This window comes from Astyanax mexicanus, chromosome 14 (assembly GCF_023375975.1).
Source record: "Astyanax mexicanus isolate ESR-SI-001 chromosome 14, AstMex3_surface, whole genome shotgun sequence".
NCBI lineage: Eukaryota > Metazoa > Chordata > Actinopteri > Characiformes > Acestrorhamphidae > Astyanax > Astyanax mexicanus.
The window spans coordinates 37,104,009-37,125,445 of NC_064421.1; the positions used below are offsets into that span (position 1 = coordinate 37,104,009).

The window sequence follows — 21,437 nt, forward strand, 5'->3', positions numbered from 1 at the left end:
GGCAGACTAGTTAGGATAGAGGGAAAGATGAATGCAGCAATGTACAGACACATCCTGGATCAAAACCTGCTCCAGAGCGCTCTTGACCTCAGACTGGGGCGACGGTTAATTTTTTTAGCAGGACAACGATCCAAAGCACACAGCCAAGATCTCAAAGAAGTGGCTTCAGGACCACTCTGTGAATGTCCTGGAGTGGCCCAGCCAGAGCCCAGACTTGAATACAATTAAACATCTCTGGAGAGATCTAAAAATGGCTGTGCACAGACGTCTCCCATCCAAGCTGATGGAGCTTCAGAGGTACTGCAAAGAAGAATGGGAAAAACTGCCTAAAGAGAGGTTGCCAAGTTTGTGCTTGCTGCCAAAGGTGGTTCTACAAAGTATTAAGCAAAGGCTGTGAATACTTATGTTTTTTTTTTTATCATTTTCAAAACTCTCACACTTTTTTCACATGGTCATAATGGGGTATTTTGTGTAGAATTTTGAGGAAAGAGATTATTGTAATGCAATTTGGAAAAAGGCTGTAACTTAACAAAATGTGGAAAAAGTAAAGCGCTGTGAATACTTTCCCGATGCACTCTACACTACTAAAATTATTTAAATCACACATTGGTTTTTGATAAACAAAGGAAAAATTTATGTTGACAATTGATACTGGTATAACTTGTGTAACTAGTTAAGATAAAAACAGTCAATGGAAACCGAAATAATCAACCCATGTAGGGCTGGGCTCAAATCGTACCAAAAAATATTAAAAAAATCGTTACTCCCAGCATTCTCCTGTTGAAAAGGCAGGTGGTCTCCTGTGGGGTGTCCCCCAGAACTAAATCAGGGTATTAGTGAGCTCCTGGACAGTCTTTTGCAAGGCTTAAAGTCCCAGCGGTTTTAAGGTGATTTTGGTCTGGAGAACGTTAGGGCTAGTCAGTGGCATCGATCTCTTCATCACCCAGAATTTGCCTACACACTCTGAGCATGTTAGGCCGGGCATTGTTCTAACAGACATGTATAAAGTACTTGACATAAAAAAGTCAACAGTCTGTCCTCCCAAATACCTCTCACGTGCTGAATCCGCAATAGATAATCAGAAAAATGAAGAGGATCGGACAGCACTCGTATAATGTCCAGTATATTTATTTGACTCACAGATAAAACAAGTGACAAAATCAGGCAAGACATTTAACATAAAATATACAGAATACAAAAAAAAAAAAAACAGTGAGTGCGGAGACAACAAAAAACTCCCTCAGAGCTGGAGGAGAAAAAAAAAAACTTGAGAGGACCAAGACTCACATATAAGGGGGGCCCATCCTACCTCTGGTCAAACAGCTTTTAAATTAGCTTTTAAGTGTCTTTACATCCAGGTTTTATATATTCAGGAGTATAGCAGCGCCACTAATGGAAGCAGTTAGAGTTCATGTAAGCCTGGATGTAATCAGTAGTGGAGAGTAAACTGGATGATGAGCAGCTGATCTGTGGTGGGTGATGGAGAAGAGAAGTGACTTCAGAAACTTCCATCAGTCTGGCCGGACAGGGTACACGAGATCCTAAGAGTCCAACATCCATCAGTATCTGGTCAGACAGGTGGGCAGTCAGTAACTCGGAGGAAGGCAGAGAGATGGAATTAGTTTTGACTGGATTTATGTAAATCAGAAAATATAAAACATTATCAGAGTGTGGCTAATGACTCCGGCAGATCTAAATAAACAGCCAAACCTGAGTGACCGTGTGCAGTGGGAGAACAACAGCACCAGCATCTCAGTTTACCACAATTCCCTCTGTTCATGAACCCCTGGATCTGCAGCCTTATCTAAAGGGGGAAAAAAACATTAATTACCAAAGGCTAAACTAAACAAGTACGTTTTTAGTCTAGACTTAAGGATTGAGATTGTGTCCCGAACATATTCAGGAAGATTATTTCAGAGTTGGGAAAGCTCGTCCTCTTGCGTTCTAGTAACATTAGATATGTGTTTATCGAATGCTAGATCTGAATCTATAATAACTCCAAGATTTTTAGCTGCTGAACCAGGTGTGACAGAGTAGTCTGACAGATTTAAATAAGTCTGATCATTTATTTCTAGCAGCTTTGGGGCCTAATAGGAGAACTGTTTTATCACTATTTAATAGGAGAAACTTGTGCGACATCCATGATTTCACATCTTTTACACAATCCTCCATTTCTTTATTTTCACTGTCATCACGTTTGGCTGATGTGAAGCATAACAATGAAAATTAGATAAGACAGACAATTTACCTGAGTCTAACGGAAAGACATATCATTTATCCTCACTAACTGATAATGATCAATTTAGTATGATTTGAACCATGATAAAGCAGTTCCAGTTACACCGACAATGTTCTCTAATTTTTCTAAAAGGATCGTATAAACTATTGTATCGAAGGCTGCGCTCAGATCAAGACGTACCAGTAGGGAAACACAGCCTTGGTCGGTGGCAAGAAGCAGGTTGTAAAACAAACTTTGCTGCTGTCAAGTAGCTTAGAAAACTGTTTGTCTGTAACTAGTCAGACCTAGACAGAAATAATAATTTGTTTTTCTGTCTTTAGTTCCACTGATGGACTTGACTCAGCAGCTGCAGATGGCTCTTCTCCTGAGGGTGAGATCTAAAATGCACAGAGTGATGCCTTCTTTCCTAGACAACTGATGATCATTTCATAAATCTCTCAACAAGCCTTCACAAAGAAAATCTTAGTATGTTGCAAAAATGTAACACAGAACATCCCATTTTCTGAAAGAAATGTTTTTTTTTTCATGTAAAACTCTTTTATTATTACATATTTAAAAGCTTAGTCTTTAATCTCAGGATATAAGTGTTGGCTTTGAGGCAGTACCTAACCTCTGCATATACTGTATGTGCAGCTCACTATACCTGTTTTACTGTATGTCTATACAGTGGTAGGAAAATTTTGGGCATCTCTGATCATTTTCATAATTTACCTTTATAAATTACTGGTTGTTCGGATCATATAGCAGACAAACACTGTAATATTTTAGAAGTGAAATGAAGTTTATAGGATTTACAGAAAGTGTGCAATAATTATTTTATCAAAATTATGCAGTTGCATAAAGTTGGGCACCCTTGTTGTTTTATTGATTTGAATACATTTAGCACAAATTATTGAAACATTGTCCCTTGACCTACATACACAGGTGAATCCAATTACGAAAAAGGGTTAAGGTGCCAATTGGAAGTTTTTCTCCACTTTGCATCTTCTCTGAAGAGCGGCAACAAGGGATCCTCAAAACACAACTCTCAAATGACCTGAAAACAAAGACTGTTCAACATCATGGTTCAGAGAAAGGATACAAAAAGCGTTCTAAGAGATTTCAGCTGCAGTTTCCACTGTGAGGAACATAGTGAGTAAATGGAAGACCACAGGCACAGTTCTATTTAAGGCCTGAAGTGGCAGGCCAAGAAAAATGAAGGATGGTGAGAACAGTTATAGTCAACCCACAGATCAGCTCTAAACACCTACATCATCATCTTGCTGCAGATGGAGTCACTGTGCATCGTTTAAAGGAGAGGCTGTATGGGAGAGTAATGCAGAAAAAGCCTTTTCTGTGCACACGCCACAAACAGAGGTATGCTAAAGCACGTTTGGACACATCAGCTTCACTTTGGAATAAGGTTCTGTGGACTGATGAATCTAAAGTTTAGTTATTTGGAGGGCTGTATGCATGGCGGAAAAAGATAGCGGCATTTCAAGACAAACACATGCTCCCCACAGTTTGGTTAAGGTTCCATCATGCTATGGGGCTGTGTCAAAGCAAATACTGGGAATCTTGTTAAAGTTGAGGGTCACATGGATTCCAGTCAATATCAGCAGATTCTTGAGAACAATGTTCAAAAATCAGTGAGAAAGTTGAAGTTGTGCCGGGGCTGAATACTTCAACAAGACAATGACCCTAAACATTGATCAAAATCTATGTAAAAACAAGTACAACGTTTTGGAATGATCATCTCAGTCCCCAGACCTGAATATTATTGAAAATCTGTGGTGTGATTTATAGCGGGCTGTTCATACTCGGAAACAATAAAACCTGACTGAACTGGAGATGTTTTGTAAAGAAAAATGGTCTAAAATCCCTTCAACCGGAAGCCAGATTGGAAGCTATAGGTAGAGTTAAGAGGCTGTAATTTCTGCAAAAGGAGGATTTACTAAATATTGATGTAATTTTTCTGCTGTGTTTTTTAAATTTATGCACCTGCCTAATTTCATTAAATAATTATTGCACACTTTCTGTAAATCCTATAAACTTAATTTTACTTCACAAATATCACTGTTCGTCTGCTCTGTGATATATTTACCACTGTATATATCTGTGTTTTGTGTTTTCTTAGAATATGTAGCGCTCTATACCTACGAAAGCCCTGAACCTGGAGATTTGACCTTTAGAGAGGGAGACACCATTCTGGTCACACAGAGAGAGGGGGATTGGTGGAGAGGCAGCATAGGAGACTGCTGTGGAATTTTCCCATCCAACTATGTTAAACCCAAGGAAACTGATGTAATTGGTGTTTTTTGTGTTTTGTTATGTTTTAAAAAGATGTTGACATATAGATGTTTATTCTTCACTTTAAACTGTCCCTGTTCTTCTTAGACTTCAAGCCTTAAACCTGACTTGCCTGGAAAAAAGCCAGGTAAGTCCATGATTCATGATTATTGGATTCATATTTTTAATGAATGTTTATATTTTATATACAGTGTCATAAAAAAAAGTATTTGCCCCCTTACAGATTTCTTTAGTTTTTGTCTTGCATATATTTTTCTGATCATTAAACAAGCTTTAGTATTAGACAAAAATAACATGAGTAAATATAAAAAGCATAGAAAAAATATTTGTCCCTAAACCTAATAATTTTGTTGTGCCACCGTAAGCAGCAAAAACTGTAATCAAGCCTTGGTGATAGCTGGCAATGAGTCTTTCACATCTCTTTGGAGGAATTTTGTTTTACTCTTCTTTCCAGAATTGGAATTTGTTTAGGCTATTTAGTGGTGGACTTGCTTGTGTGCTTTGGATCATTTTCCTGTTGCAGAACCCAACTATGACTGAGCTTAAGGTCAGAAACAGATGGCTGGAAAAAATTTTTTCCAGGATTGTCTGGTAAAAAGCAGAATTCCTGGATCCATCTATTACTGCAAGTTGTCCAAACCCTGAAGCAGCAAAACAGCTCCAGACCATCACACTACCACCACCATGTTTTACGTCCATTATGATGATCTTTTTTTTTGTGTTTTTTGGCCAGACCTACCGGGACACACATCTTCCAAAAAGTTCCACTTTTGTCTCGTCAGTCCAAAGAATATTTACCCAAAGTTCTGGAGATCATTAAGATTTTTGTTGGTAAATGTGACACGGACTGTTGTTCTTTTTGCTCACCAATGGTTGAACTCTAACATGGAGACGATTTTCGACCAGTCTCTGTTATTATTGAATCATTAACACTGACCTTATCTGATGCAAGTGAGTCCTGCAGTTCTTTAAATGTTGTTCTGGGTTCTTTTGTAACCTCTGGACATCTGTGGTTCTCTGGAGTTCCTAAGCCTTAAAAATTATTTCTTTAAATTTTTCCAGACTAAAAGATGTCTATGACTTTGTTTTCTTATCTGGTTTTTTTTTCCCAGATAGAGGCATAATAAGTTGCTTTTTTGAGATCAGACGGGTCTTATTTAAGCGATTTCTTGTTTCTTCACTTCTGGCAGGAATCAAGTCTGGTTATGATTAGTGAAATTGAACTCAGCTTTTCAAATAGTGTGATTAATCAGTTAATTTATAGGGGGCTTATAATTAAGAATATTGTTATATTTGTCTGATTTTAAAGTCTGTTTGATAATCTGAAAAAATGTTAGTACAAAATAAAATGCATGCATTCTTGGCTTGGCATGTAAAGTACACACCTCACATTTTTGTAATTTTTTTTTCGAAGATTTGACACAATTTAAAGTAGTCTGTGTATAGTTTTTGTAAATGTGTTAATTTTCTGTGCCCTCAAAATAACTGTGCACACAGCTAGGGCTGCAGCTAGCAATTGTTTTAGTAATCGAGTACTCTACTGAAAACTCGATTTGATTAATCGAGTAATTGGATAACATATTTGCTTCCCTAAAAAGCAATTAAAAATACGGCATTAATCAATAATCAAGGCATAAACATTGGCTTTATGTTGTTCATCTTAGCTTCTCAACAGCAGAGACTGCAGATCTGCCAGTGTTGGATAAACACGCTGCATTCAACTCAGTGGATGTTTTCGGAAATACCTGTGGAATAATGTTTTTTTACACTACTTTTACACTACTCAGATCTAATTAATTGACATAACTAAGACTAAATGACATAATACATGTTCGCGGCCATGCATTCCGGCCAGAGTAAATAACTCTGCTAACTTTAACATGTATTTTTTTATAAACTCCACAGCGCTGTGTTTATTGATTACATAAAGTCTGTGTTAAGTCTAGAACTTAGTCTTCATTGTAATAAACTAAACACACATTAGACAGTATTCCTAATAATCAGCACTTCACAGCACTTTCGTTATATTATTAAGATACATAGATACAAGATTATTATATTACCTGCTCACCGCTCCAAAAACCTCCGCCTCCTCCACCTGCTTCCTGTGCGTGGGTGTCGCAATGCTAAGCGCACTGTTTCACATTAACAATAGTGTGTTTTCTTATTTTGAGGGCACAGCAAATTTACACCATAATACAAGTTTTACACTGACCACATTACATTGTATCAAAGTGTCAAAAAATCTTCAGTGTTGTCCCATGAAAAGTAAAATAAAATATTTACAAAAATGTGAGGGGTGTACTCACTTTTGTGAGATACTGTATGTACTGTCTGTTATGCAGAGGTAGCCCAGGTGACCACCGCATATACTGCCTCCGGGACTGAGCAGTTGAATTTGTCCCCTGGCCAGCTCATCCTCATCCTCAGTAAGAACCCCTCTGGCTGGTGGCTGGGTGAACTGCAGGTAAGGGTCTTTTATTTTTAACTAATATAATGACAGAAATGGGGTTGGAATGTTGCTGCAGTTTTGCTACATTATTGACTTTAGTTTTGATTTGTAACACAATCATGATGAGTGGGGAAAAAATTACACCTGGCCCCTTTATTTCCAAATGAAGACATTGTTCACTATGCTGGAATATACAGTTACTGTCTGGATTTTTAAGCTGTAGTTTTGTAAAAGAAATTCTGTAAGAAGCCTTGCTGTTGTGATAGGTTTAGTACAGTGTTAACGTTAACTAAAACCTTTACGAAAAATCTTCATTGAAAACCTATTTTTCATGAAAAACCAATACTTGAAAATGAAAACTATGACTGAATTTATTACACTTCTTGTCAGATAATGAAAAACAAATTTAAATGTCAAAGACTGAAGAATTAGGGAAATTATTTGTAATAAATTATTTTATGGACCAGTGATCGAAAAAACAGCTGCTCCACACAGCATCCTTATGACTGGCTTATATATACACTGCTCAAAAAAATAAAGGGAACACTCAAATAACACATCCTAGATCTGAATGAATGAAATATTCTCATTGAATACTTTGTTCTGTACAAAGTTGAATGTGCTGACAACAAAATCACACAAAAATCATCAATGGAAATAATATTTATTAACCAATGGAGGCCTGGATTTGGAGCCACACACAAAATTAAAGTGAAAAAACACACTACAGGCTGATCCAACTTTAATGTTATGTCCTTAAAACAAGTCAAAATGAGGCTCAGTATTGTGTGTGGCCTCCACGTGCCTGTATGACCTCCCTACAACGCCTGGGCATGCTCCTGATGAGGTGGCGGATGGTCTCCTGAGGGATCTCCTCCCAGACCTGGACTAAAGCATCCGCCAACTTCTGGACAGTCTGTGGTGCAACGTGACGTTGGTGGATGGAGCGAGACATGATGTCCCAGATGTGCTCAATCGGATTCAGGTCTGGGGAACGGGCGGGCCAGTCCATAGCTTCAATGCCTTCATCTTGCAGGAACTGCTGACACACTCCAGCCACATGAGGTCTAGCATTGTCCTGCATTAGGAGGAACCCAGGGCCAACCGCACCAGCATATGGTCTCACAAGGGGTCTGAGGATCTCATCTCGGTACCTAATGGCAGTCAGGCTACCTCTGGTGAGCACATGGAGGGCTGTGCGGCCCTCCAAAGAAATGCCACCCCACACCATTACTGACCCACTGCCAAACCGGTCATGCTGAAGGATGTTGCAGGCAGCAGACCGCTCTCCACGGCGTCTCCAGACTCTGTCACGTCTGTCATGTGCTCAGTATGAACCTGCTTTCATCTGTGAAGAGCACAAGGCGCCAGTGGCGAATTTGCCAATCCTGGTGTTCTCTGGCAAATGCCAAGCGTCCTGCACGGTGTTGGGCTGTGAGCACAACCCCCATCTGTGGACGTCGGGCCCTCATACCATCCTCATGGAGTCGGTTTCTAACCGTTTGTGCAGACACATGCACATTTGTGGCCTGCTGGAGGTCATTTTGCAGGGCTCTGGCAGTGCTCCTCCTGTTCCTTCTTGCACAAAGGCGGAGGTAGCGGTCCTGCTGCTCGGTTGTTGCCCTCCTACGGCCTCCTCCACATCTCCTGGTGTACTGGCCTGTCTCCTGGTAGCGCCTCCAGCCTCTAGAAACTACGCTGACAGACACAGCAAACCTTCTTGCCACAGCTCGCATTGATGTGCCATCCTGGATGAGCTGCACTACCTGAGCCACTTGTGTGGGTTGTAGAGTCCGTCTCATGCTACCACGAGTGTGAAAGCACCACCAACATTCAAAACTGACCAAAACATCAGCCAGACAGCATAGGTTCTGAGAAGTGGTCTGTGGTCCCCACCTGCAGAACCACTCCTTTATTGAGTGTGTCTTGCTAATTGCCAATAATTTTCACCTGTTGTCTATTCCATTTGCACAACAGCAGGTGAAATTGATTGTCAATCAGTGTTGCTTCCTAAGTGGACAGTTTAATTTCACAGAAGTTTGATTTACTTGGAGTTATATTGTGTTATTTGAGTGTTCCCTTTATTTTTTTGAGCAGTGTATATATATATACACTACCGTTCAAAAGTTTGCGGTCACTCAAACAATTTTGTGTTTTCCATGAAAAGTCACACTTATTCACCACCATACGTTGTGAAATGAATAGAAAAGAGTCAAGACATTGACAAGGTTAGAAATAATGATTTGTATTTGAAATAACATTGTTTTTACATCAAACTTTGCTTTCATCAAAGAATCCTTCATTTGCAGCAATTACAGCATTGCACACCTTTGGCATTCTAGCTGTTAATTTGTTGAGGTAAGCTGGAGAAATTGCACCCCACGCTTCTAGAAGCAGCTCCCACAAGTTGGATTGGTTGGATGGGCACTTCTGGCGTACCATACGGTCAAGCTGCTCCCACAACAGCTCAATGGGGTTCAGATCTGGTGACTGCGCTGGCCACTCCATTACCAATAGAATACCAGCTGCCTGCTTCTGCCGTAAATAGTTCTTGCACAATTTGGAGGTGTGTTTAGTAGGGGTGTAACGGTATGCAAAAATCACGGTTCGGTACGTACCTCGGTTTTGGGGTCACGGTTCGGTACATTTTCGGTACAGTATAGGAACAAAATGCATGAACCATTTTCTTCCACAGCGTGTTGTTTATTTAACCAAAAAATTGCCAATATACAAACTGAAACAGTAAATAAATATAAAGTGCTGCTTGGTACCATTAAGTTACCAGCCTTAAGCTATATACCATATACCATATTTGCACTACTGATATATACTATTTATACTGTCATTCCATCTCAATCACCATCAATATTGCACTATTGTCTTACGTATGTTTATTGTGTCTTGTTGTATTGTACATATAGTGTCTCCCACTCTATTATATTATATATCTATTTCTTTTTTTTACTTATATTTATATATCTATTTCTCCCCACACTACTGCACCTTGTTTTTGTCTCATGTATGTCTATTTGTGTCCCTGCTGTATTGTACTCATACTATTATCTGTACTTGCTGTAAAATTGGGAAGGAGAGTAACGTAATTTCAATTCTCTGTATGTCCTGTACATATGCAGCATTGACAATACAACTACTCGACTTGGCTTAAATGAAATATTCTCAAATGATTAACCAATGTTAAAAATAAAAAAATAAAATAAAAAATAATAAATTGAATTCCCTTTAAACAGTAAACAAAACTTTCCACATGTAAAGTGCAGCACTCAGTTCCAGAATTCTAGTGTTACAGTATTCAATTTTACTCAATCTTCATATGTTTTGCCAAGAAAATCAGTTTGTCCACATTGTCAGCAGTGAGGGCAGATCTGCTGGCAGTTATAACGTCCCCAGCGCTTGAAAATACCCTCTATATACCCTCGATGCTATAAAAGCCCCAATGGATGCTGTAATGGCTTTAGCCCGGTCTGAATTGTGATTGTAATGATGCCTGAACGCAGATATCAGTGGCGTTTGCACTACAGGGATCTTCTGTCTCAGATGACTTAGCATGTTTGAAGTGTTGCCCGAAACATTGCCGACCTCAGCAAAACAATAACGACATACCGCTTTCGTTTTATCCACTTGTCTTTTTCCGTCGCAGGTTTTCACTGGGAAACCGCAGTGCTCCCAAACGGGAGATTTTAAGGACAGGGGAGGATTTTCTACCTCCGGTTGGTCGCTAGCTTCTGCCATAATGTCAAAATAGTCTCCACCATTCTCTGATACAGCAGACGCGTGCACCTCGCAAATGTGTTTTGAAGAGTGGTTAGGAAAGGCTCGACTGATTGGTTCGCCGTGCGACGTCGCCCCCACATGGTCACAAGAGCACGAATCACGAAAGAGTTGCTTTAAACTTATCAAAGAACCTCCCCTTTACTACTCCAATCACGTACTGGCATCTAATGAATATTAAATAGCCACATGTCGTGACAGGCACAGACCTAAGGTAGAACAGGCGCTGGGTAGAACATATAAACTGACTGTATTCGTTCGGTACAGCACTGTACCGTACCGAAGGTCTGTTCGGTACGGTTCGGTACGAATACATTATACCGTTACAGGCCTAGTGTTTAGGGTCATTGTCCTGTTGTAGGACGAAATTGGCTCCGATCAGGCGCTGTCCACTGGGTATGGCATGGCGTTGCAAAATGGACTGATAGCCTTCCTTATTCAGAATCCCTTTTACCCTGTACAAATCTCCCACCTTACCAGCACCAAAGCAACCCCAGACCATCACATTACCTCCACCATGCTTAACAGATGGCGTCAGGCATTCTTCCAGCATCTTTTCATTTGTTCTGCGTCTCACAAACGTTCTTCTTTGTGATCCAAACACAACACTTTTTTCCAGTCTTCCTCTGTCCAATGTCTGTGTTCTTTTGCCCATCTTAATCTTTTTCTTTTATTAGCCAGTCTCAGATATGGCTTTTTCTTTGCCACTCTGCCCTGAAGCCCAAAATCCCGCAGCCGCCTCTTCACTGTAGATGTTGACATTGGTGTTTTGCGGGTACTATTTAATGAAGATGCCAGTTGGGGACCTGTGAGGCGCCTGTTTCTCAAACTAGAGACTCTAATGTACTTATCTTCTTGCTTAGTTGTGCAACGCGGCCTCCCACTTCTTTTTCTACTCTGGTTAGAGCCTGTTTGTGCTGTCCTCTGAAGGGAGTAGTACACACCGTTGTAGGAAATCTTCAATTTCTTAGCAAGTTCTCGCATGGAATAGCCTTCATTTCTAAGAACAAGAATAGACTGTCGAGTTTCAGATGAAAGTTCTCTTTTTCTGGCCATTTTGAGCGTTTAATTGACCCCACAAATGTGATGCTCCAGAAACTCAATCTGCTCAAAGGAAGGTCAGTTTTGTAGCTTCTGTAATGAGCTAGACTGTTTTCAGGTGTGTGAACATGATTGCACAAGGGTTTTCTAACCATCAATTAGCCTTCTGAGCCAATGAGCAAACACATTGTACCATTAGAACACTGGACTGATAGTTGCTGGAAATGGGCCTCTATACACCTATGTAGATATTGCACCAAAACCAGACATGTGCAGCTAGAATAGTCATTTACCACATTAGCAATGTACAGAGTGTATTTGTTTAAAGTTAGGACAAGTTTAAAGTTATCTTCATTGAAAAGTACAGTGCTTTTCATTCAAAAATAAGGACGTTTCAATGTGACCCCAAACTTTTGAACGGTAGTGTATATATATATATATATATATATATATATATATATATATATATATATGTCTGTGTGTGTCTGTGTGTGTCTGTCACACACACATGTATATAAATACACATACATATATACACAAACATATATACACATACATATATACACATACTTACATACTTACTTGTTTGTTTGTGTCAGAGACTGTAAAAAAGATGGACGCTGTTCCCATTCTTTCTATAAAAATGAAGCTAAAGTCTTCTGCCATGTTGGCGAGAGACAGCCTACTCATTTAAATAACCCCGCCCCTGAGGGCTGCCTCCACAGAGCTATACACAGTTATACACAATAACCACACCTTTTTTGAATAGAGCTGAATAACGTTTTAAAAAACGAATTCTGTGGGGATATTAAAATTTGACATATGGCCATACAATATCGCCTGCCAGAGAGCATCAGTTCAAAAAGGTGATGACCTGGATATATTGTGTCTTTTACGGTGTTAGATGCTCTACTACGGTAGCGTGCACTGCCAATGTCCTCTTAGGATGACAATGGGCTTCCAATAATTTCCTCTGCTGTTTTCACCACCCTCTGCAGTGCCTTCTTATCTGCAGCAGAGCAGCCTGCATACCACACTGTGATGCAATAGGAAAGAATGCTCTCAATAGTAGCTCTATAAAATGCCACCAGCAGCTTCCTCTGCAAACTGTTCTTTCTGAGGACTCTCAGAAAGTGATTTACTGTGGAGTTGGCTGACTATGACAGATCTTCAGATATTATAACTCCCAGAAATTTAAGGTTCTGTACCCTCTCCACACAGGCTCCATTTATGCAGAGTGGTGCTAGGGCTGACTCACGTTTTTTTCCAAAGTCCAATATGATTTCTTTAGTCTTTGTGGTGTTCAGTGTCAGTTTATTCTGTAAATACCATTCCCATAGTCTGTGCACCCTGTCTCTGAATGCTGATTCATTACCATCCGTGATATGCCCAATGATGGTGGTATCATCAGCAAACTTTATGATGGCATTGGTTTGATGTACTGCAGTGCGAGCATTGGACTCAGTACATAGCCTTGGGGTGCCCCTGTGCTAATGGAGATGGTGGAAGAAATATGGTGGCCCAGTTTGACAGTCTGTGAACGATTTGTGAGAAAATTGTTTATCCAGAAGCAAATTGGAAAGGGGAAGCCCAGGTTAAGCAATTTGCTACTAGGATGTCTGGAATGATTGTATTGAATGCAGAGTCTATGAAAAGCATTCTGACATAGCTTCCCCGCTGCTCCAAGTGATTCAGTGCAATGTGAACTGAAGTAGAGATGGCGTCTTCTGTGGACTTGTTGGATCTGTAGGTGAACTGGTATGGATCAAAGAAGTTTGGTTGATTGGCTTTGATACCTTTTTCAAAGCTCTTTATGACCACTGGTGTAAGGGCTACAGGTCTGTAGTCCTCTAGGTTCTCTGTGACTGGCTGTTTAGGAACTGGGATGATGGTGGCTGACTTTAGACTGGATGGTATGGTGGCTTGTGTCAGAGAGCTGTTAAAAATCCTGGTAAGGACCCCCGCGAGCTGGGTGGCACAAGCCTGAAGTACTTTATTTGGTACCCCATCCAGGCCAGGTGCCTTCCTTTGGTGACGTGTCTCTTCACCAAGAGAGGTGAGCTTGTTCAGGTTTCTGGAGGCAGGTAAAGCACGTAACACGGCTCCGTTAGCTGAGTTAGCTGGTCTGATATGTCTTAGTTTTAGTGTCAGCAATGTTTAATGTTTAAAAGGGATCTGTGCAGTCAGTGATCATTAGCTAAGGTGTTTCAGTTATACTGGCCACAAACGTCTTTGTTCCTTGAGCCATGAGACACAATTTATACAACCTTTATTGCATTTTGCGAGTGAAGGACTAGTAAACACACCGAGAAGCAGCACTTTCTTTTTCCTAACCCCCACTGTTTCTGTCAGAAAACCCTGAAGGCAGAATTCTCCTCTGTTTTGTTTATACTGCTTCTTAGGTAATATTAGTCTAGTCTGCTAAAAGCCAGTACTGCAGTAGAAGTGTATAATTTCAGAAACTTGGCTTTATTTGTCCCACCATCTAACTGCAACAAAACTTAAAGGCCAGTATTTTTAATAAACGTTAGCAATAACCATACATCTAAAATAGTAATACAATAAAAATACATAATACATACTTTATAACTAAAATACATTAGACTAAAACTAGACTAAAATGTTTGTTTTCTTTGATTTATACTAATAATAATCAAAAGACTAAAATGTGACAAAAAATATTATACATTTTACTCAAAAGACTAAGATTTAAAACTTAATCAAAATCAAAATTAACACTGGTTCAGTATGTGGTTTAGCTTTGTCTTTCTGGAATATGCAAGCCCTTTCCTGACAGAAATGTGGATGGGGGCACAAACTGTTCTTAATCCTCCTGTTAATCTTTAATAGTGCTTTTCCAGGTGTGTAAACTGTCCACAGCATATAATCCAACCCCATACCTTTAAAAACACAGACTTACATACTCTGTCCTGTCCCTTACACACAGGGATTTCTTCATAAGCTCTGAATTCTTGGCTGGGAGGATCCAATCCAATTGTTTTTAACAGTTTTTAGATGCAATGTTTTGATGTCTTTGGTGCCTTTCTAAAATGCTCAGGCAATTGAGTTAGTTGATCATTTGCTAGTTTTGCAGCTGTTTTTATTAATACCAGTTACTTTTCCAGCCTTTTGTTGTCCTGTCCCATCTTTTTTGACATGCTTTGCTGCCATACATTTCTAGAAATGTTTTATATTCTGTTGTGAATAAAATCTATGAGCCTACAAGATCTTCAAATAATGGCATTATTTATATTGTACACAGCTTTTCAGCTTCTTTAGAATTGGGGTTGTAAAATAAAAGTACACATGGTTACAGAATATAATTAGTATAAGTTTAGCTTAATGTGTAAATTTTGTCTTTTGTGTGTAAAAATATGGGGTGGTTTGGCATAGACGCTTACTTTGTACAACTTGATGCTCATTCTTCAGGTACGGGGTAAGAAGCGCCAGAAGGGCTGGTTTCCATCATCTCACATTAAACAGTTAGGCTCAAACAGTGGCAAGACTACTCCAGCAGCCATGCCAGGTAAAGATTTCCACTTTGTTTTCTCTTTTTTTTTTATTAGGGTTTAAGCACTGAGGGTGCGTAGAACCCTATTGTTTTTGCTGAAAATTTTCTTATTATTATTCTTTTTCTCCTGAAAAAACAGTTGTGCAGCCTAAACCATTACTCGCTCAGACATAAAACTTCGTAGGTAGATGTGGGATCAGTGCACAACCAAAATAGCACCGAGTGGTCAATGAGTGGCGCTATCAACAAGGAAATTTTTCACATTTTGCTTAATAACTCCAGAACCATTGGGTCAATACCTACAACTTTCCTATTTGGACTATGCACTTCCGCCCACTTAGATTTTTTGCTAATTTGCATAATATGCAAAACATACTTTTGCGAACTAGTCATAGGAATTTTTACCAATCCTGGCATGTTTGGTATCAAAATACTTGAGAGCATGCGCTTCAATATTCATCAAAACAATGTTGAAATTTTAAACAATATGGCCACCATATGCAAATTAGTCCTTCTGGATATATGCCCTATTCACTGTTACAGTTAAGTCTGGAACACTGTTTCTCAGCAACTGTGCAACCTAGCAAGCTGAATCTTTGCATACAGAATCTATCATACAACCTCTAAAGGGCATTCAAAGGGCAACTTCATCAATCAAAATGGCTGGACACCATCAGCCAATCAGCATTCAGCAGGCATTTTGGCAGGCTGTACGTTGCCCAATCAGGATGAAACTTGGGTGTTATGTTCAGGTGGAGACATTGTAGTGACCTGCAAAGTGGTAAAACACTCTGGCCACTGGGGGCGCTGTTCCAAAAAAACTAGTATATGTCATTCATATTGTAATGATTTGACATCTAATTGGTTTTGTTATATTAAGTACAGTGGCTCTGACAAATGTGTAAATACAACTATGTTTTAAAAATGCTTTATTTATTAATAATTGCTAATTGTTTTAAAATATCTTTATTCAAACTAGTCTCTGGATATTTGACATTTGACTTTAATTCTGGTCTTGTTACACACCACACAGTCTGTAGGTAAATATTGATTACAAACAATTGTGAATTTTTCATATACAATAGTGTCCATGCATCAATCAATCAGTGCGTCCTTGGAATTTCTAACATAAATTGCTCTAGCTCCGCAGTATTTGCTCTGATAATCTTACAATGTTTAAACACTTCTGTTCAATATTACTCTGATGAAGACCGCACATTTCCATTCAGGTTAGCCTTTAAGGGGCTCTACAGTTCTTAAAAACATCCACAAGTATACAGACATATGACTGGTGCCATTTGATTTCAAACTATATTTAGAAGAACTTTCTTATTACATGTCATGTCAGAAATTGCACTTCTTTGTATTTATTTTAACTTGTTTAGTCAAAAACTTCAGCTTATTGTGAAAAGGTCAAAAGATCAATCTAAACACAACTTTGTGAACATTCTGGTTAAAGTCTCCTGCCGCGTTACAGTGAGCGGCGTGAGTTCTCCCATTCCCGCAGTTCTATCTGTACAGCTTCACCTAGCCCCGCCTCCCTCCCTCACTCACTCACTGAACACACTACCCCTCCCCCACCGCAGTCAGCATCAGTAAGGCAGCAGAGACAGAGAGAGGCGACAGAGAAACCTAACGTTACAGCTAATTTCCAGATGGTTTGGATTCAGCAAGTCAGATGAGCAGCAGAATAAGGTATTTTGTAGAGCGGGGGTCAGTAATAGGCGTACCTGGCCCACTGTTGAGAACTAGTTCATTTGGACAGGGTTTATTTTAACTTTACTAGCCGTTGACGGAGGTTTTTGAAGTGCAGGAAACTCGAAGACCGCTCGCCTGCTTTCCAAATAAAGTGTGGCACGCACAGATACGAAGGACAGATACGAAGCTCATATATATAATGTATATGTATATATATGTGTGTGTGTATATATATGTGTGTGTATATATGTATATATATATATATATATATATATGTGTATGTGTGTGTATATACAGTTGTGGTCAAAAGTTTACATACACTTGTAAAAAAACATAATGTTATGGCTGTCTTGAGTTTTCAATAAGTTCTACAACTCTTATTTTTCTGTGATAGAGTGATCGGAACACATACATGTTTGTCACAAAAAACAGTCATAAAATTTGGTTCTTTCATAAATTTATTATGGGTCTGCTGAAAATGTCACCAAATCTGCTGGGTCAAAAATATACATACAGCAACAAAATTTGTCAATTTTGGTGATGTAGCGAGTTGTGTCAATCAAATTAGCTTCATGTCATGGCCTCTTCACTTCTTGTAAGTGATTCTGATTGACTACAGCTGTTGACTTCTCATGAGCCCATTTAAATAGGGCTCATTTGACCCAGTGATTAGACTCAGCTAAAAAAGCTACAATGGGAAAGTCAAAGGAACTCAGTGTGGATCTGAAAAAGCGAATTATTGACTTGAACAAGTCAGGGAAGTCACTTGGAGCCATTTCAAAGCAGCTACAGGTCCCAAGAGCAACTGTGCAGACAATTATACGCAAGTATAAAGTGCATGGAACAGTTGTGTCACTGCCACGATCAGGAAGAAAACGCAAGCTATCACATGCTGCCGAGAGGAGATTGGTCAGGATGGTCAAGAGTCAACCAAGAATCACCAAGAAGCAGGTCTGCAAGGATTTGGAAGCTGATGGAACACAGGTGTCAGTCTCCACAGTCAAGCGTGTTTTACATCGCCATGGACTGAGAGGCTGCCGTGCAAGAAAGAAGCCCTTGCTCCAGAAAAGGCACCTTAAGACTCGGCTGAAGTTTGCTGCTGATCACATGGACAAAGATAAAACCTTCTGGAGGAAAGTTCTCTGGTCAGACGAAACAAAAATTGAGCTGTTTGGCCACAACACCCAGCAATATGTTTGGAGGAGAAAAGGTGAGGCCTTTAATCCCAGGAACACCATGCCTACTGTCAAGCATGGTGGTGGTAGTATTATGCTCTGGGGATGTTTTGCTGCCAGTGGAACTGGTTCTTTGCTGAAAGTAAATGGGATAATGAAGAAGGAGGATTACCTCCAAATTCTGCAGGAAAACTTAAAACCATCAGCCCGAAGGTTGGGTCTTGGGCGCAGTTGGGTGTTCCAACAAGACAATGACCCAAAATACACATCAAAAGTGGTAAAGGAATGGCTAAACCAGGCTAGAATTAAGGTTTTAGAATGGCCTTCCCAAAGTCCTGACTTAAACCCCATTGAGAACATGTGGACAGTGCTAAAGAAACGGGTTCATGCAAGAAAACCATCACATTTAGCTGAACTGCACCAATTCTGTCAAGAAGAGTGGTCAAACATTCGACCTGAAGCTTGCCAGGAGCTTGTGGATGGCTACCAAAAGCGCCTAGTTGCCGTGAAAATGGCCAAGGGACATGTAACCAAATACTAATGTTGCTGTATGTATATTTTTGACCCAGCAGATTTGGTGACATTTTCAGCAGACCCATAATAAATTTATGAAAGAACCAAATTTTATGACTGTTTTTTGTGACAAACATGTATGTGTTCCGATCACTCTATCACAGAAAAATAAGAGTTGTAGAACTTATTGAAAACTCAAGACAGCCATAACATTATGTTTTTTTACAAGTGTATGTAAACTTTTGACCACAACTGTATATATATATATACATATATATACATATATATACATATATATGTATATATATGTATATATGTATGTATATATATGTATATATGTATGTGTGTGTGTGTGTGTTTATAATATTTTAAATGACTTTCAGTTGTTGATTATCTAAAATGCTGCTCGAACTGCTAGGCTACTCTAATATACAGGATATGGCACTGAATTATAAAAGTACCAATATAAAATTTGGAACATGTATCTTTGTCTCAAAAGTAAGTCTTTTTGATATTACCTTATGGGATGAAAAAATATTGAGATATATATCGCATATTCCAATTCAGAAAAAAATATCGAGATATATATATCGTATATCCCAATTCAGAAAAAAATATAGAGATATAGTTTTTGAACCATATCGCCCAGCCCTATCAATAACCATAACATGTCGACACTTACTAACTAATTTGAACTCCCTCTATAAATATTCTACGAACTTCAATAGATTTGTTATGTGAATTTAAGCACTGATCATGTTTAAAGGCCTCTGCTCAACATTAATAACAGGTAAAAGACTTTTAATAATCTCAATGAGACAGAGTGTCTCCAATTGTATTTGAACTTCTTACACATCACCATCCTATGCCCAAGTATGCACTGGCCCATGTGCCAGTTGGTGCTTGAACCCGCTGATTGCCGCTTGCGGCTATATTCTCTCTCGCTCTCTCTCACTCTCGCTCTCTCGCTCTCTCTCTCTCTCTCTCTCTCTCTCTCTCTCTCTCTCTCTCTCTCTCTCTCTCTCTCTCTCTCTCTCAATACTGGCTCACCCGGTCTCTACTTGCCTCTTTCAGTCTGCCAAGTCATCGCCATGTATGATTATGCTTCGGCCAAAGAAGATGAGCTCAGCTTCTCCAAGAGTCAACTCATCAACGTGCTGGACAAGAATGACCCTGACTGGTGGAAAGGAGAGGTCAATGGGGTCACAGGCCTGTTTCCCACCAATTATGTGAAAATGACTACCTCAGATTCTGACCCTAGCCAGCAGTGTAAGTAAAGGCCCACAAACAGAACTTTTTCTATTTGTTCCTATGTTTACAGAGGGCAGTACATATTAATATAGAAGCATTACTGCTCTTTGGTACCCAGTTTTAAACAATGCATTAATAAGTTTGAGTATTTAGAGGTAAATCTGATTTTAAATAATTGATTGTGCCTTACACTTTTTGCTGTTTTATCACACATTACAGACGTTATATATCATAATTCATTGTTAATTATAGTCAGAAAAAAATATTTCAAATGAGTTACTATTTTGAATGCAGTATACTGCAGTATATTATGGGAGATTATTGTAATTTTTTTTTCTATTATTTTTAAATGTATTTTAATTTGTGTCATTATTTGACAATTGCCACCATTTTATCCATCTTCTCCTTACATTTGGTTTCCCTTTGGCTTATTTTTTCTTTTTTATAGGGTGGTAGCATCTATCCCCTTTCCTTCACATTTGCGACACGTACTGTCTCCTCTCACAAGAGAGAAGACGCCACTGACCATGAAATGCTCAACATGTACCACCCTGTAGCCCCCCTCCCTATTTTCTGATATATTCTGCTTTAACCCACCCCTGTTAACATACTCTAAAACGTTTGTGCTTTCTTTTGAGAGTGTTTTTGTTTGATTGACTAGCTGGTTTAAAAGGAGTGAGTAATATGACTCAAAATAAGCTATATTTACAGACATGTTAAAAAGTTAGGACATTCTGTAAAAAGCTTGACTTTGTTAACATATTTAAGCATGTGGACATGTTATTTTTATTTTAACAATGTTTAGGGATAGAGGTAATATACAGTGGCGTGAAAAAGTATTGTGCCACCCCTGGCAGCAACAAAGGCAATCAGGCTTTTCCGATAACTGGCAGTAAGTCTTTCACATCTCTGTGCAGGAATTTTGTTTCACTCTTTTTTACAGATTTGTTTTAATTCATCCATGTTGGAGGGTTTTCCAGCATGAACCTCCTGTTTAAGATCATCCACAGCATCTCAATCAGACTTTGACTAGGACATTCCAAAGCCCTCATTTTATTTTTTTAAGCCATTCAGAGGTAGACTTGTTTGTCTGCTTTGGATCATTGTCCTGCTGCAGAACCCAAGTACACCTGAGCTTGAGGTCAGGAACAGATAGCTGGACATTTTCCTTCAGGATTGTCTGGTAAACAGCATAATTTCTGGTTCCATCTATTACAGCAATTTGTCCAGACCCTGCAGCAGCAAAGCAGCCCCAGACCATCACGCTACCACCACCATTTTTTACGTTCAGTAAAATTGTGTTGGGTTTATGCCAGATGTAATGGGACAATATCCTTCAAAAAGTTCCACTTTTGTCTCATCAGTTCAAAGAATATTTACCCAAAGTTCTGGGTATTGTCAAGATTTTTTTGGGCAAATGTGTGATAGGCTGTTGTATTCTTTTTGTCAGCAGTGGTTTTTGCTTTGGAACACTTCCTT

The 21,437-nt window shown here is 39.2% G+C and overlaps 1 protein-coding gene across 1 annotated transcript in view; it reads left to right on the forward strand.

The window, feature by feature from the left end:
• Positions 1-21,437, forward strand: part of itsn2b (intersectin 2b) — a 109,385-nt gene that overhangs the window by 65,411 nt on the left and 22,537 nt on the right. The window contains exons 23-28 of the mRNA XM_049464098.1: positions 2,560-2,609; positions 4,356-4,522; positions 4,616-4,655; positions 6,874-6,995; positions 15,240-15,336; positions 19,782-19,976. Coding sequence (XP_049320055.1) covers positions 2,560-2,609; positions 4,356-4,522; positions 4,616-4,655; positions 6,874-6,995; positions 15,240-15,336; positions 19,782-19,976 — 671 coding nt within the window. The remainder of the gene's footprint in view (positions 1-2,559; positions 2,610-4,355; positions 4,523-4,615; positions 4,656-6,873; positions 6,996-15,239; positions 15,337-19,781; positions 19,977-21,437) is intronic.